This window comes from Anolis carolinensis, chromosome 2 (assembly GCF_035594765.1).
Source record: "Anolis carolinensis isolate JA03-04 chromosome 2, rAnoCar3.1.pri, whole genome shotgun sequence".
NCBI lineage: Eukaryota > Metazoa > Chordata > Lepidosauria > Squamata > Dactyloidae > Anolis > Anolis carolinensis.
This window is the reverse complement of record NC_085842.1, coordinates 35976883-35990326: the sequence shown is the minus strand read 5'-3', so window position 1 is coordinate 35990326 and position 13444 is coordinate 35976883. Positions and strand designations below refer to the sequence as shown.

At 40.9% G+C, this 13444-nt stretch overlaps 1 protein-coding gene across 1 annotated transcript in view; it reads left to right on the top strand.

Annotated features, from left to right (window-relative positions):
• The window catches only part of fam3d (FAM3 metabolism regulating signaling molecule D), a 42024-nt gene that overhangs the window by 20600 nt on the left and 7980 nt on the right, over positions 1 to 13444 (top strand). Inside the window, exons 2-6 of the mRNA XM_008105424.3 lie at positions 573 to 657; positions 4632 to 4742; positions 7073 to 7096; positions 8634 to 8757; positions 10516 to 10574. Coding sequence (XP_008103631.1) covers positions 645 to 657; positions 4632 to 4742; positions 7073 to 7096; positions 8634 to 8757; positions 10516 to 10574 — 331 coding nt within the window. The 5' untranslated portion in view covers positions 573 to 644. The remainder of the gene's footprint in view (positions 1 to 572; positions 658 to 4631; positions 4743 to 7072; positions 7097 to 8633; positions 8758 to 10515; positions 10575 to 13444) is intronic.

Here is a 13444-nt window from a genome sequence, read left to right as displayed (position 1 = left end):
AATGATATAGTTCAGCATTTTGGGTAGTTCAGACCAAAACCTGATAAGAACACACTGGTTCGCATCCACTGTCCTTGGTGCTGACTAAAGATCCATATTACTGCTTGGTCTGTTTTCAGCGATATGTTTCTGATAAACCTGCAAACATATTATGGATGGTAATGGTAGTATAGTATAGTGGTCAGACTCATACTATGAGTCTGAATCTGTGGTAGTGTAGGCTGTATCCACACTGCAGAATTATACCAGTTTGACACCACTTTAACTGCAATAGTGCTGTCTTATGGATTCATTGTATGTTGTGGCACCAGAGCTCTCTGGCAGAAAAGAATAAATATCTCACAAAATTCCAGATTTTCTTAGCAATAAGCCATGACAGCTAATATGATATCAAACTGCTATAATTCTACAGTGTGGATACAGCCTTGTTAAGTCGGGAAGGTGATTGTGGGCCTCAAACTTTTTCTTTTCAAATTTTTGCAAAGTCAAAGTACTAAAAAAAACCTTCCAGTATCTCACTGTTTTATAACATTTAACTTACAGCTTCTTTTTTCCTCTCTCTTTAAACCTAGGTCTTTGGCTTTGTTGCTTTAACATCTTGGCAGTAAACATCCGTGCATATTGTATTACATTGGACTGTAAAGATGAGAGTGTCAGGTAAGAAAATATATCACATTCCTTGATGCAAAGACTTGTCAACAGTGCCTCACCTTCCCAAGTCAGGTGTTACAGGGCTCGATAGAATAGAAAAGGTATTAAGTAGCAGGAGGGGGGAAGGCATATCAGTGTCCACAGGACAACCTTGTACAGCTAGCACTGAGATATACTGAGCAACCATGAAAACCCAGAAGATGCTGATGTAGAAAGTAACAGGAACTTTTGTTCTGGGTGAATTTAAAGCACCATGCCTCAAACTTTTGGAATTTGTTTCCAAAGGAGGCCTTAAATTTAAAAAGGGAAATTGTTATTGGAAAGCATGCCCTTTAATTTTGCATTAATGAAAAGTGGGATGTATAAGCAATATCAGAGTGTGATCAAGATAGCAAATATTTCCTCCTCTTTCTGTACCCTCTCTTGCATTAATGGGAGTGCAAACAGAAATTCACTGAGGACAAAGGGAAAAGTGGGAGTCAGGTAAAGAAAGTGGGACATTTTAAAAACAGATGAAAATGTGGGATCACAACTGAAAATCTTCCTCATATTACTAGTCCTATCTAGCATGAGCTATTGACTCTAAGAGATTGACACTAGGTGTCAATTTACCATTTAAGCAATAATTTAAATCCCCCGCAGGCACCGGATCCCATTAGATCTTGGAAACTAAACAGGTCAGTTCTGGATGGGAAACTACCAACAAATATTAATGTACAGAGGAACGAACTGGCAAAAACACTTCTCAGTATTCCTTGCTGAAGAAAATCCCTAGGAAATTCAGTAACAGAACTTAAAGGCATGTACAGCCGCAAACAAATACAATTGGTTTTATGGGGGTTTCAGCAGGCATTGTTTATGATTTATTTATTTATTTATTTATTTACAGCATTTATATTCTGCCCTTCTCACCCCAAAGGGGACTCAGGGCGGATCACATTACACATATAGGCAAACATTCAATGCCTTTTAACATAGAACAAAGACAAGACAAACACAGGCTCCGAGCGGGCCTCGAACTCATGACCTCCTGGTCAGAGTGATTCACTGCAGTGATTCATTGCAGCTGCTCTCCAGCCTGCGCCACAGCCCGAGCCCACATCTTTTCATTCATATCATTGCAGAGATAAGATCTAGAAATGTATTTTCCTGTAAACTTAGTTTATAATGTCATTGATCAGTCTTCCCTCAATACTCTCCTGGAATCACATTGTTCGGCCCTAATGTGTTTAGCGTCCAAGCAGGGGACCTCATCACATTAGAAAATACTCCATTTCTATCAGTAAATATCCCATAGTTTTTTCACTGAAAGCATAGTGAATACAGACGAGGTGGATGCTGACCCCATCACACCCCAATATTACAAGTATTACCTTCAGAAAATGCTCGCTTTGTCTCATCGCACCCTGGAAGCCTGGCTCCTCCTAATTCTTTAAAAAAAATCTATATCTGCATAATGACATAGCCTCCAAGTCCTGAACTACTGCTCTCGTGTGATTTGAAAATGTACTCATGCCTGCACAGTAAATGCATTCTCCAAATCACTACTTTTTGGTACAAAATACGGAGTTCTGACTAATCTAATAAGGTGTTCTGAGGGATCTAATCTTATTGGATTTCTAAGCAATAGATTATTGATTCATTAGATTGTGGCTCCTCATCTGCTGCTGTTGTTGCTGTGTTTCCTACTTCAGTTTTATGAGGTTGAAACCAAGGCAACCCAGAGGCAACAGCAGCTTCTGATGAGGCTGCTTCAATATAGATACAACAGAGGAAGAAATTGGGCAGATTATGGTGTATGTATATATATATATAGTGAGATATAGCAGCAACTCCCAATTTTCTTAATGCTGGAGATCTTTCTCCTTTGACATCCCAAACAGAAATGGCAGCTGCTTCTACCATCAAAATTCTAGGGTTAAAATACTCTGCCCACCAGACATAAACCCTGATGACTAATTGTGTCATTGCTCATGGGATGCATACTGATTTTCTGATCACATGCATAAACAGCACTTCAGTGACAGAAAACTCAATAATATTTCAAATACTAAGATTAGAATATTGTTCAGAAATACTCCATTTCTGTGATGTTTTGCCGACAGATTTCGGTGGATTACCGATGGGATGGCAAATGTCATGTGAATGTCATGTGATGGCACCCAAGCAGTCTCAGGATCTCATCAGATGACCCTTTGTAGAGCGAGGGAAATTGTGGGCAGCGTAGGGACCCATCTGGCTGTGTTCCTTTCCATCAGAGTCCATCCTCTGCTCTCCCATGACATTTCTCTGCTGTCTCCCACTTCCTCTTGGGCTCCTCTGCTATTTTTGTATGAGAAGTCGGGTGAAGGCAGAGAAGCGTCTTTTTCCCACTTCTCTACATTGCTCGTATGGAGTCCCATAGAACCCCACTGAAAGTAGCCCTGCATCTTGTGATGTGCTCATCTGCACTGCCAGACTCCGTGCCAGTGGTGCAGAGAAGCGGTGAGAAGACACTTCTTTACCTTCTTCTGAAGAGGTTGAGTATTTCATAATGTGATGAGGTCCAGGGATAGCTGTCTTTTTGTTTGTACCATAAATCTTCCCTTCAATCAGGCCTCCCATAGGACAAGAAGGGAAAAATATATTCCAGCAAGCTGCACTTTGAAAGCCAAATGCTTACTGGTTGCTCATTCATTTTGTCCAGTGGCTGCACATGGATGGGTGCTGATGACACTATGCAGAGTCTGGAAACTAAGTGGCCCTCTAGTCCATGACTTTGGGATGCCTTATTACCTTCTAAAGATCAATGGTATCATTCAGCTTTAAAGCTATTAAGTGCCAGAGCAAATCTCCCTTTTTGAGAGCTCAAGGATGCCGGCTTTTTGGAGAACAACTCCTAGAAAGCCCTGATTATGCTGGCTAGTTAAATCTGGGGGTTATAGTGCAAAAAACTAACTTTGTCAAGATCTTACCTTTCTATGAGCAAAACAAAACAAAAAACTTGACTAAAAAAGGAAGGGGCATGTGGTAATGGATCCAGGTTAGCTCCTCAGTTTCAAGTCTTAGCGTGCAGTTTGACACCACTTTAACTGGGAACTGCAGTCTGCCAAATAGTGCTGGTTCGTCATCAAACTACAACTCCCATATTCCATAGCACTGTGCCCGGGCAGTGAAAGTAGTGTCAAACTGCTTGAATTTGACCTTGTAGATTTCTATCATTCACTTTGTACCCAGAGGATCCCCCCTGAAGTCTGATTTATCCAGAGGATCCCTCCTGAAATCTGATTCTTTGACCCCTAAGTTGGCACTTCAAATGGATGTGTTGTTAAACAGGGACTGGCTGGCCATCCGTTGATAGTGCTTTGATTATGTGTTCCTCCATAGCGGAATGGATTTGAACTCGATGGTCCTTGGGGTCTCTTCCAGGTCTATGATTCTATGAAGAAGAGTATTGCTTGAGCCTGGCAATGATGGCAATGGCAAGTAAGGGTAGAACATCTTGCTCAAAGACCAGAACTGGGACAAATTAAAAGTGCACTGCATTTCCCAGAATCTCCTAGCCAGCATGGCCAATAGCCATGAAAAGTTTATGTTTCTATTTCCTTTTTCCCAAACTCATATCAATGAGATACAGTCCTGGAGAAAAGAAGTAGGGCATTTGGTGGAGCTCATGATTTGCATGTTGACATCTCAGGTTCAAAAGATCAGGTAGGAGATACTGGAGGGACCTTTTGGTCCTAATACCATGCCAGTCAGAACAGGCAGTATTCAGGTCTATGGACTTTGTTTAAGCTGTTATAAAGTCACTTTCTATGTTCTTTAGCCAAAAGACACGTATTGCTGTCACTGAATTTACAGAACTGGGGTTGGGCCCTTGCTTTTATAGTTTTATTACCTTAAACACCCAGCTTTGTTTTTCTTGCTTTACTATGTACAGCATTTCTACCCCCACCTGCTCTTTTCCCGAAATCTGACTCCATCTCCACCTTTTGACTCAGGTATATTGCGGATTGCTGCCTTGCTGTTCACCTTAGTCGCAACCTGGCTTTTTGCCAGTGCCTCTTTCAATCACATTTCTGTGAAATCTATCAACATAAGAAGCTGGCTGGGTAAGTCACCCTCCCAATCTGAGTGCATATGTTCCATCCATATCAATCTGGTTTAAGGAAAGAAGCACAATTGGGTACAAGCAGTCCTTAGTTGGAGAAGCACAAAGAAATACCATAGATTTTCATGTAGGGTAGGAAAGACCCTTGCCTGAAACCCTAGAGAGCCAGTGCTACCCTGCCTTGATCCATGAGGAGTGACAGTAACATCATCATCATCACCATCATCATCATTACCACCCACTGAACCTGTCAGTAATGGACCAGCTGTACCAACTCACTGATTCTACATAAGGAAAGATCATATTTTGTTATTTCTTTTGTTCTACACCTCCTTTTTATTTGCTTTCTAGACTTTCCCAGATTTAGCCAAGAAACAGCAAAAAGGCAGAGAGTAGGAACATCTCTCACAGTTTCCAACATTCCCAGTCTAGGGCTAAATTGGAAGTCTGGGAAGCTTGTAAATGACTACCACAAGATATTTCTTAAGGTTGCCATGTTGTAGCCTGAAGGGAATTCTTATCCGAATAGCCTGAAATTGAATGCAACTTGTCTTATTATTTTTTCTAGTTTACAATCCCAGGGCATGTGTTGGCTCCCTTGTCCAAGTGGTTCACAACATCTAGCACTTTGGGAGTTGTGTTCAGCACTCTGGACAGCTTCAAAGTTCAATCATTAAAATCCTCTTACACATTCAAATTCTCTTCCATTTTCTGATTTTCTTTGAACTGGCTTTGAGAACTGGATCACAAGGGCAGGGATGGGCACTAGTATAGGTCCTAGGGGCATAGGCAGTCTTTTTTGAAGCTTATTTTTGCCACCTTCTGCCCCTTCAATCTTCCTAGACCACCCTTTTTATGTCCAAAGTAGGGAGGAATTACTTCTTCTAAAAGCTGCAGGAAATGAGATTCAGCTTTGAAACAGTGGATACACAATTTTCAAAATCAAAAGTACAATTTCAGCTGCTTCCAGTTTTGTGTCTGCTTTTTTCTAATTTTGGCTTTTGGGTTATCTGTGCAAACCCAGTAGATTTCCCAGCAAACTCGGAACAGAAGGGCAGTTGGGCCTTCAACTCCTTTCAAGATTAGTTGGGGTTTAGCCTCCCTCCAAAATGATCTAGCGAAATTTGTCCAATAGGATTATTCCATAGTGGACTCTCCTTTATCAAACAAAAGAGTACCAAAGCATTACATTTTCAGCTTTTGTGTATTTTGCAGACAAAACAAGAATACCCCAAATCAACTTTATTTATTTTTCTCTTCAAAACATTGGTGGTCTGGAAGTTTTGTGTGAATTCAGGTGCTACATGTAAGGATCCCAATGGCCATCTATAGCTTGCAGATCCACCTCAGCACTAAAGGAAAACTTAGGGTATATCTACTTATACATTATAGATTTAATGCAGTTTGACAACACTTTGATTATCATGACTCAATGCTATGGAATTCTGTGATTTGTAGTTAGGGAGGCAGCAGCTCTCTTTGATAGAGAAAGCTAAAGATCCTGTAAAACTATAGCTCCCAGCATTGAGCCATGACAGTTAAAGTGGTGTCAAACAATCTACAGTCATGACAACTTTCATTTCATTTGTATTTCTTTTTAAAAAAACCTCAGAAGCTGCCTTGAGTCCCAGTTTTGTGGCAAAGGCTGGTAGTGGGTGTAAATAAAGTAATACAGTACAATTCCGTCTGGCTAATGCCTCATTCTTCAGGGCCCAGATAAGAGATATATGAAAAGATGAATTTCAGAGATGAGCAGCATCCCTACTTTAGCAACTAGAAGCACATTGCTTATAAAAAGGGTATCTCACCTTTAAGAAAATGCTATGATCTACTGGTCAATTTTCCATGGCATCTTCATTGGAATGAATAGGAACAAAACCATTGGCCTTCACTCATGGTGAGATCTGTAGGACCTTCTGGATCATGTAGGGCTGCAACTCCCAGCAACCCTTGGCAGCACAGCCAGTACTAAGGAATGCTTGGAGTTTCAGTACAATAACAATAAAATATAGAGAGCTGTAATATTGTCCCCTCTGCTTTAGCTGCTCTCGTTCTCTGGGAATTGAGTGGAAAGGAGTAGTAGGGTCGGGTGACATCAACGTACTAGTGGTGCTGGGTCCTAAAATGTTAGACGAGCTCTCCCGGGAGTTTTTGTATGTGCTGAATAGCAAAGAGAAGACCGGTGGAGTCACTAAGCGGCATGCAGGGAGTGTGGAATACACCGAGTAACACCATCAGACACTTGTTACTCTTAATACATCTGTTTAATCAAAATTAATACTATATCCTCTCACAATTTTATTGCTTTTGTTTTCTTGCTGCCTTGACCAGGTGCTGAAAGACCTAAGCCAACAAGTAAGTACTTATAGCATAGTAGCAAACTTGGGTTGGAATAAGACAGCAACCAGAACACCATTGTTTCGATTAGTAGACAGTAAATGCATGCAGGCTTTGCCTCTGTTTACACAAAATAGCAGGACCTGGAAATGTTACTTCAGAGCAGCGGTTTCCAAATTTTTTCAGTCATGGAACTCTTCAGAATACTTTGTTCCCCGTGGAACCCTCAGAGGTTGTGAGGTATATCTCACAACCTCAGAGGATGCCTGCCATAGATGTGGGTAAAACACCAGGAGAGAATACTTCTGGAACATGACCATTCTGGCCGGAAAACACACAACAACCCTGTGATTCCAGCCATGAAAGCCTTCAACAACACAGAAGACATTTAAATTTAAACACAAAAAGTTATTTTGTTACAGGAAAACATTGTGATGAATTAAATTGTTTAATTTTGTACTTGAAATAGTTTTGAAATTGTGCTTTATGTCTGACAGCTGAATACGCAAATCGGGGATGACATCCAACTTATTTCTAAATTTGTTTTTGGTGTAAGCATAAGTTAAAAAGCCTGATTTGCATTGATAGGTGGAGGGAAAGGAAGCATTGCTCGAATAGCTTTTCCAGCTATTCGGTCCAACCAAATAGTCATGGAGTTGAACAGTTTCAAATTTCATTTTTAAAGCAATGGTACACCAAATTCCAATAAGATCTTCATACTCTGGCATGAGCTTTAAAAAAGGTTTTTTGAAAGATTTTGAAGATTTTTATGGAACCGCTGCTTTAGAAGACTAAAACTTCTAGGAATTCTAGGAGACACTGATTGCATCTGCACAGTAGAACTAATGCAGTTTGACACCATTTCAACAGCCATGGCTCAATTCTATGGAATCATGAGAACTGTAGTTTTACAAGGTCTTTAGCCTTCTCTGCCAAAGAATGCTAGTGCCATGGCATTGAAATGGTGTCAAACTGCATTAATTCTATAGTGTAGATGCAGCCATAGTCTCAAACAGTAACACTTCCAAACTCAGTTCAGAAGCATCCCCCACCAAAGTAGGAATAAAAATAATATTTTAAAAATGTGAAAAATGAATTTTAACCCAGAGAAAACTGGACTAAATGGAATATTTATAGTTTGGGACTACTGCTACACAAAATTGTATTTGTTTAAATGATAAAACAGACTTTTCTGCCCAAGAAACAGGATTTACTGAGCAGAAAATGCTGTTTCCTGTGCAAATAAACGACGTGCAAATTTTGTACAGAAAATGTCCAAACTGTGAATATTCTGAAAATATTTCAGATGTTGAAGATTATTTTGTACTGTGGGAAGAAAATTGCTAAAATTACTCACTGTAATCAAGCCTGCAAAAGTCAAAACCACACATGTGGAAGGACAACTGTAGTCTCCAACCAAAAAAAATAAGCAAGCCCTGACACAGTGTATGAGACCCTTTTGAAAAATGAATTGATGTTTGTGATGGAGTGCTATTTAATTGCAGAGTTTGCTTGAGATCTTTTTTTTCTTTGCTTTTGGGGTCTCTGTTTTCAGAAGTAGTAGTCTTGCGACACAAGTGCAACAATAAAAGAGAGTGCCCCACAAACACCTTCGCCTTCAAGTTAATCAGTGGCGCAGCCAATGTCGTGGGACCATCCATGTGCTTTGAGAACACCATGTAAGTTCTGTGCCAAATAAATGCCGCCTTGTTTTCTGAGCATTTGTATAGTACCAAGGCAGGAATATTGCTGTTCTTCAGAATACTGTCTGACTGCAAGTCCCAGCAGGCTTATCCAACCCATGAGGAATGCTGGGCATTGCAGACATCCTGATTTGTACAGTGTGTTTTTTGTTTTGTTTTTTTGTTTTTTGGAGATTTGAAATCAAGGTGTCAGTGGTATAAAATATCTCAAATCCTATCTCTCTTAATCTGATAAGAGGGTGCATGAGTGGCCAGAACAGTCAAATGACATGGATTTGGTATCTAGAGCACACTGCCTGTTACAGGCTGAGGCTCCTGTTGTTTGGTAGGACTGAAATATCAGCCCTACAGTATTCTGGGCTGAGCCCTAAAACTGAGCAGGAAAGCAAACAGACAAACTGTTTGATTTCCTACTTTCAACAAAAAAAAAATCATGTTAGGAGCGACTTGAGAAACTGCAAGTCGTTTCTGGTGTGAGAGAATTAGCCATCTGAAAGGACATTGTCCAAGGGACACCCAGATGTTTTACCATCCTGTGGAAGGTTTCTGTCATGTTCCCACATGAGAAGCTGAAGCTGACAGACAGGAGCTCACCCTGCTCCCCGGATTCAAACCGCCAACCTTTCGGTCAGCAGTCCTTCTGGCACAAGTGTTTAACCCATTGTGATACCAGGTGCAAAGGATGAACTGATGCTTTCAGTCTAATCTACTCACAGCACCTGTAAAGATAAAAGTTTCTTCCAAGCATCAGTATTGTATAGAATTTCAGAGTCACTTAGACAAAGTGTGCATGAGCAATATCAAATGCAGATTTGGTTTTTACAACCAGCACAGAATGTTCTTAGGACTCCTTGATGAGGATGTTTCTCAGCTTCTGGAACTGTATGAAGGAACTATGGCTATAGTTGGCCCTAGGCATGCAACACTGCAGGCACAGCATTCTTAGCATAACACAACTGACAGAGATTAGCAAACAATATGGACCACAGAGTTTATCAGGTTCACTAAAACAGATCAGCATACAGCTGTTTGTTTTTACACCAACACTGTCTGCTGTAATAGCAGCTGGCATTGTGCAGGGTCTGCTCTTCCTCTTGGAGATGTCACTAGATATTCTCCTCCCACAAGACCTGAGTAAGTCTTAAGGAAATACGTTTCCAACTAGTCTTGACGTAGCCTAGCAGGCAAGAGGGCCTGCCCTGTGCTGCGACAGTCTAACGCCACCTGGAGGACTGCATCATTTCCACCCTTGTTTACATACAGATCTGTCCACATATAATGACAGTTTGTATTGTGTGGATTCAGTTGCACACAACAAGTTGTTCTGGTGGAAGCATACCATAATGTCATGCAGGAGAAGCTAGAAAATGCCTAGAGAGGAAACTTCTCTAAGGCATGTTCTAGATCCTCCAGTGAAATTATGGCCAAATTCCACAGCAAGTTACTGTAAAGCCGCACTGGAGGACCTAGAAAATCTTCTTGGTCCTCCAATATGATTCCATGGTGAGCTTTAGCCGGAAGCCCAAGACATCATTCATTTTAGATTCCAGTTTATTTGTGGATATCATTGCTCATTAAAGGGACTGGAATGGATCCCTTGTATAATGCATAGGCGGACTGTATTCATTTTGAATGCTATCTTTCAGGGTATAGCAATCAGCTGAGGGAAGGGGTATGTATAGGTATCAGTCCTTGCTAAAGTCTCTCTTTGTGTGTCCTTTTCAACTTTTTAAGGGTGATGAGCGCTGTGAAGAATAACATTGGAAGAGGTTTAAACCTTGCACTTGTCAATGGTGAGTTTTTCAAATGGGACAGCTTTCCAGCATGGTGTACTGGTCCGAGGTTGGGCTACAACTCTGGAGAATCCCTGCTTGTCCATTGAAATCCATCCTGTGACCCTAGGCTAAACAAGTATTTCCAAGAAAACCCTGTGATATGGTCACCTTAGGCTCACCTTAAGCCAGAAACAACTTTACTTGAATGCACACGAGATTCCCATGATGCATAGTGCTACCTGCTTTTCTCTTTCCTTTATTGCCTTCTCTTGTACTGAATATGTTAAAGCCCATTTCACGCAATATAACTTTGATACTACTTTAATTGCCATGGCTCTATCCTCGGGAACCCTGAGATTTGTAATTTTCTCAGATATTTAGAATTTTCTGTAGTGCCTCACCAAACTACAAATCCCAATTATCCATAGATTGCATCCATGGCAATTTAAGGTGGCATCAAAGTGGCCTGGGTAAAAGTTTGGCCTGGATCAGACATTCGGCCCCATGAATACATGCTGCTCTTGGGGCATTCACAAAATGTAAATTGTAGTTTGGCAGGGAAGAAAAGTGTTAGAGTTCCCTAAAATGGAATTCCCAGCAAATGAAAAAATGGCCCATATATCCTCCTTGAACTTATCATGGAAACAAGAAACCGTGCATAAACCGAACCTAACTGAAAATGGGGCTAATAAGAGACTACAATGCTCGAAGAACTAGAATCCTCTCTAGGATTCTTCTAGGTCCTCCTGAACAGCTCTGTGGTAACTTCCAACAAAAGCATACCATAAAATCCACTGGACAACCTAGATATTATATTTTTGTCAGATGCAGGTAGGTGTTGGTTCCGTAGATACGTCCAAATAAAGCTTTCAGTGTTTATGGAGAATCCAGACATTGACAGCACAACCCACCTGAATCTTTTAATTGATTTCTGGGCCTGTCCTTGGGATTGCATCAGATAAATCTCATAAGCTCTAGTTTTGTAGATACGGTTATCATTGTTTTCTATGGATGAGCAGATGGCAACTGGTAGAACCATAGAATCATAGAACAAGTTGGAAGAGATCTCTTAGGCCATCCAGTTCAACCCCCTGCCCAGAAGCAGGAAAATTGCATTCAAGGCACCCCTGACAGATGGCCATCCAACCTCTGTTTAAAAGCCTCCAAAGGAGGAGCCTCCACCACAGTCCGGGGAAGAGAGTTCCACTGCCGAACAGCTCTCCCAGTGAGGAAGTTCTTCCTGATGTTCAGGTGGAATCTCTTTTCCTGTAGTTTGAAGCCGTTGTCCCGCGTTCTAGTCTCCAAGGCAGAAGAAAACAAGCTTGTTCCCTCCTCCCTATGACTTCCCCTCACATATTTATACATGGCCATCATGTCTCCTCTCAGCCTTCTCTTCTGTAGGCTTCTCTTCTGGTAGATGGCCTATGTTCTGTATCTCAAAAACTAGATCTGATGGGGAAAAGTGGTACCATTATTGGAATCAGCAGGTCAGATATACCCTGAAACAGGTCTACCATTTGATGCACCAAAATGTGTACTGGCCAGTGTAGTCTCCTATCAGCCCCATTTGTACATTTTCCTTGTAGTGTAGGTGCACTGATAGCTGCCACTGTGCTAAATCCACAGTCTGATGCAGAACCTTCCTCCTTTTGCTCCTTCCTTTCTTCCTTCTGCAGCAGAACACAGCCAATCCTTTGTTATCATAAAGTATGATGTATGCTGCTCTTGAAGGAATAGCATCTGGCAGATACAGTGGAAATTGGCACCATTCTGGTCTTAATAAATGTTCAGCTGTACTTTCCCAATGAAAAAGTAGGCAGGTTGAGTGAGGCTATTGTCAACAGAGTTAATAAAAGTAAATGTTTCTGTCAAAACAACCATTTACCACGCTCAGCTACCAATAATTACCCACTACTTGTTAATCCATATATTGAATGTTGGCGTAGAAAGGAGTCCTTCCACCTAGCAGCAATTAGCTAGCCATCCATAAAGTAGCCTGTCAATGGGAAGGTTCCTCCAGGGAATCAGGCGAGTTCCACCTGCTGTGAGAATAGAAGTAAAGAGAGGGGTCAAAACCCACAACCTTCTCCACCTTTCTGGCTCCTTAAAAAGAGAAAGGAGGCAGCAAGTCCTTTCATTGGAGCTCTGTGTTTGCAGGTTTCCTAGGAGCAGATGTAATGACAGTAAAGTAAGTGATGACAGTAAAGTAAGTGTGCTGAATTGATAGTCAGTCACACTGAAGATGCAACTGTGCCTAAATGATACTGTACAGTATCCTGAGATAATACTATGCTATGTGAACTAAGTAGTTACAATTGGCCCTCCACTTTTGAGGATTCGATTATTTCCAGATTTGATAAATAATTTATCTCTAGGAATCTCTAGATCCTTCTGTGCAATTCTGTGTTGAAACTCTATCAGGTCTGGAGGACCTAGAACAGAGCTTTCCAAACATTTCATGTTGGTGACACACTTTGCAACACAGTAATTCAGTTTTACTATCAACCCAGAGGTTATAACAAGTCCTTATAAGAGACACAGGCACATACATTAATTGTAATAGCAAAATCTATGAGAACACAACATATTTCATGAAAACCTTTCATTTAGATTTCTAAAAATAAAGGATTTGTAAGATAATAATATACATTTCCAAGATTTTTGACATTTTTCATTGCATTTACGTGACACACTTACACACTGCAGCTGATACAGTAATGTGCTGTGACACACAGTTTGGAAATCTCTGACCTACTGGCCATGACAGCAAAGAAGTTTTGTGCTCTGGATAAATACATGATGTTATTTCTTTCTCACCACTCTCACGGCGAGAAAAAGTTTGGGAAACATTTCTTTACAAACACGAATCTGTATTCGACCTCCTTGTA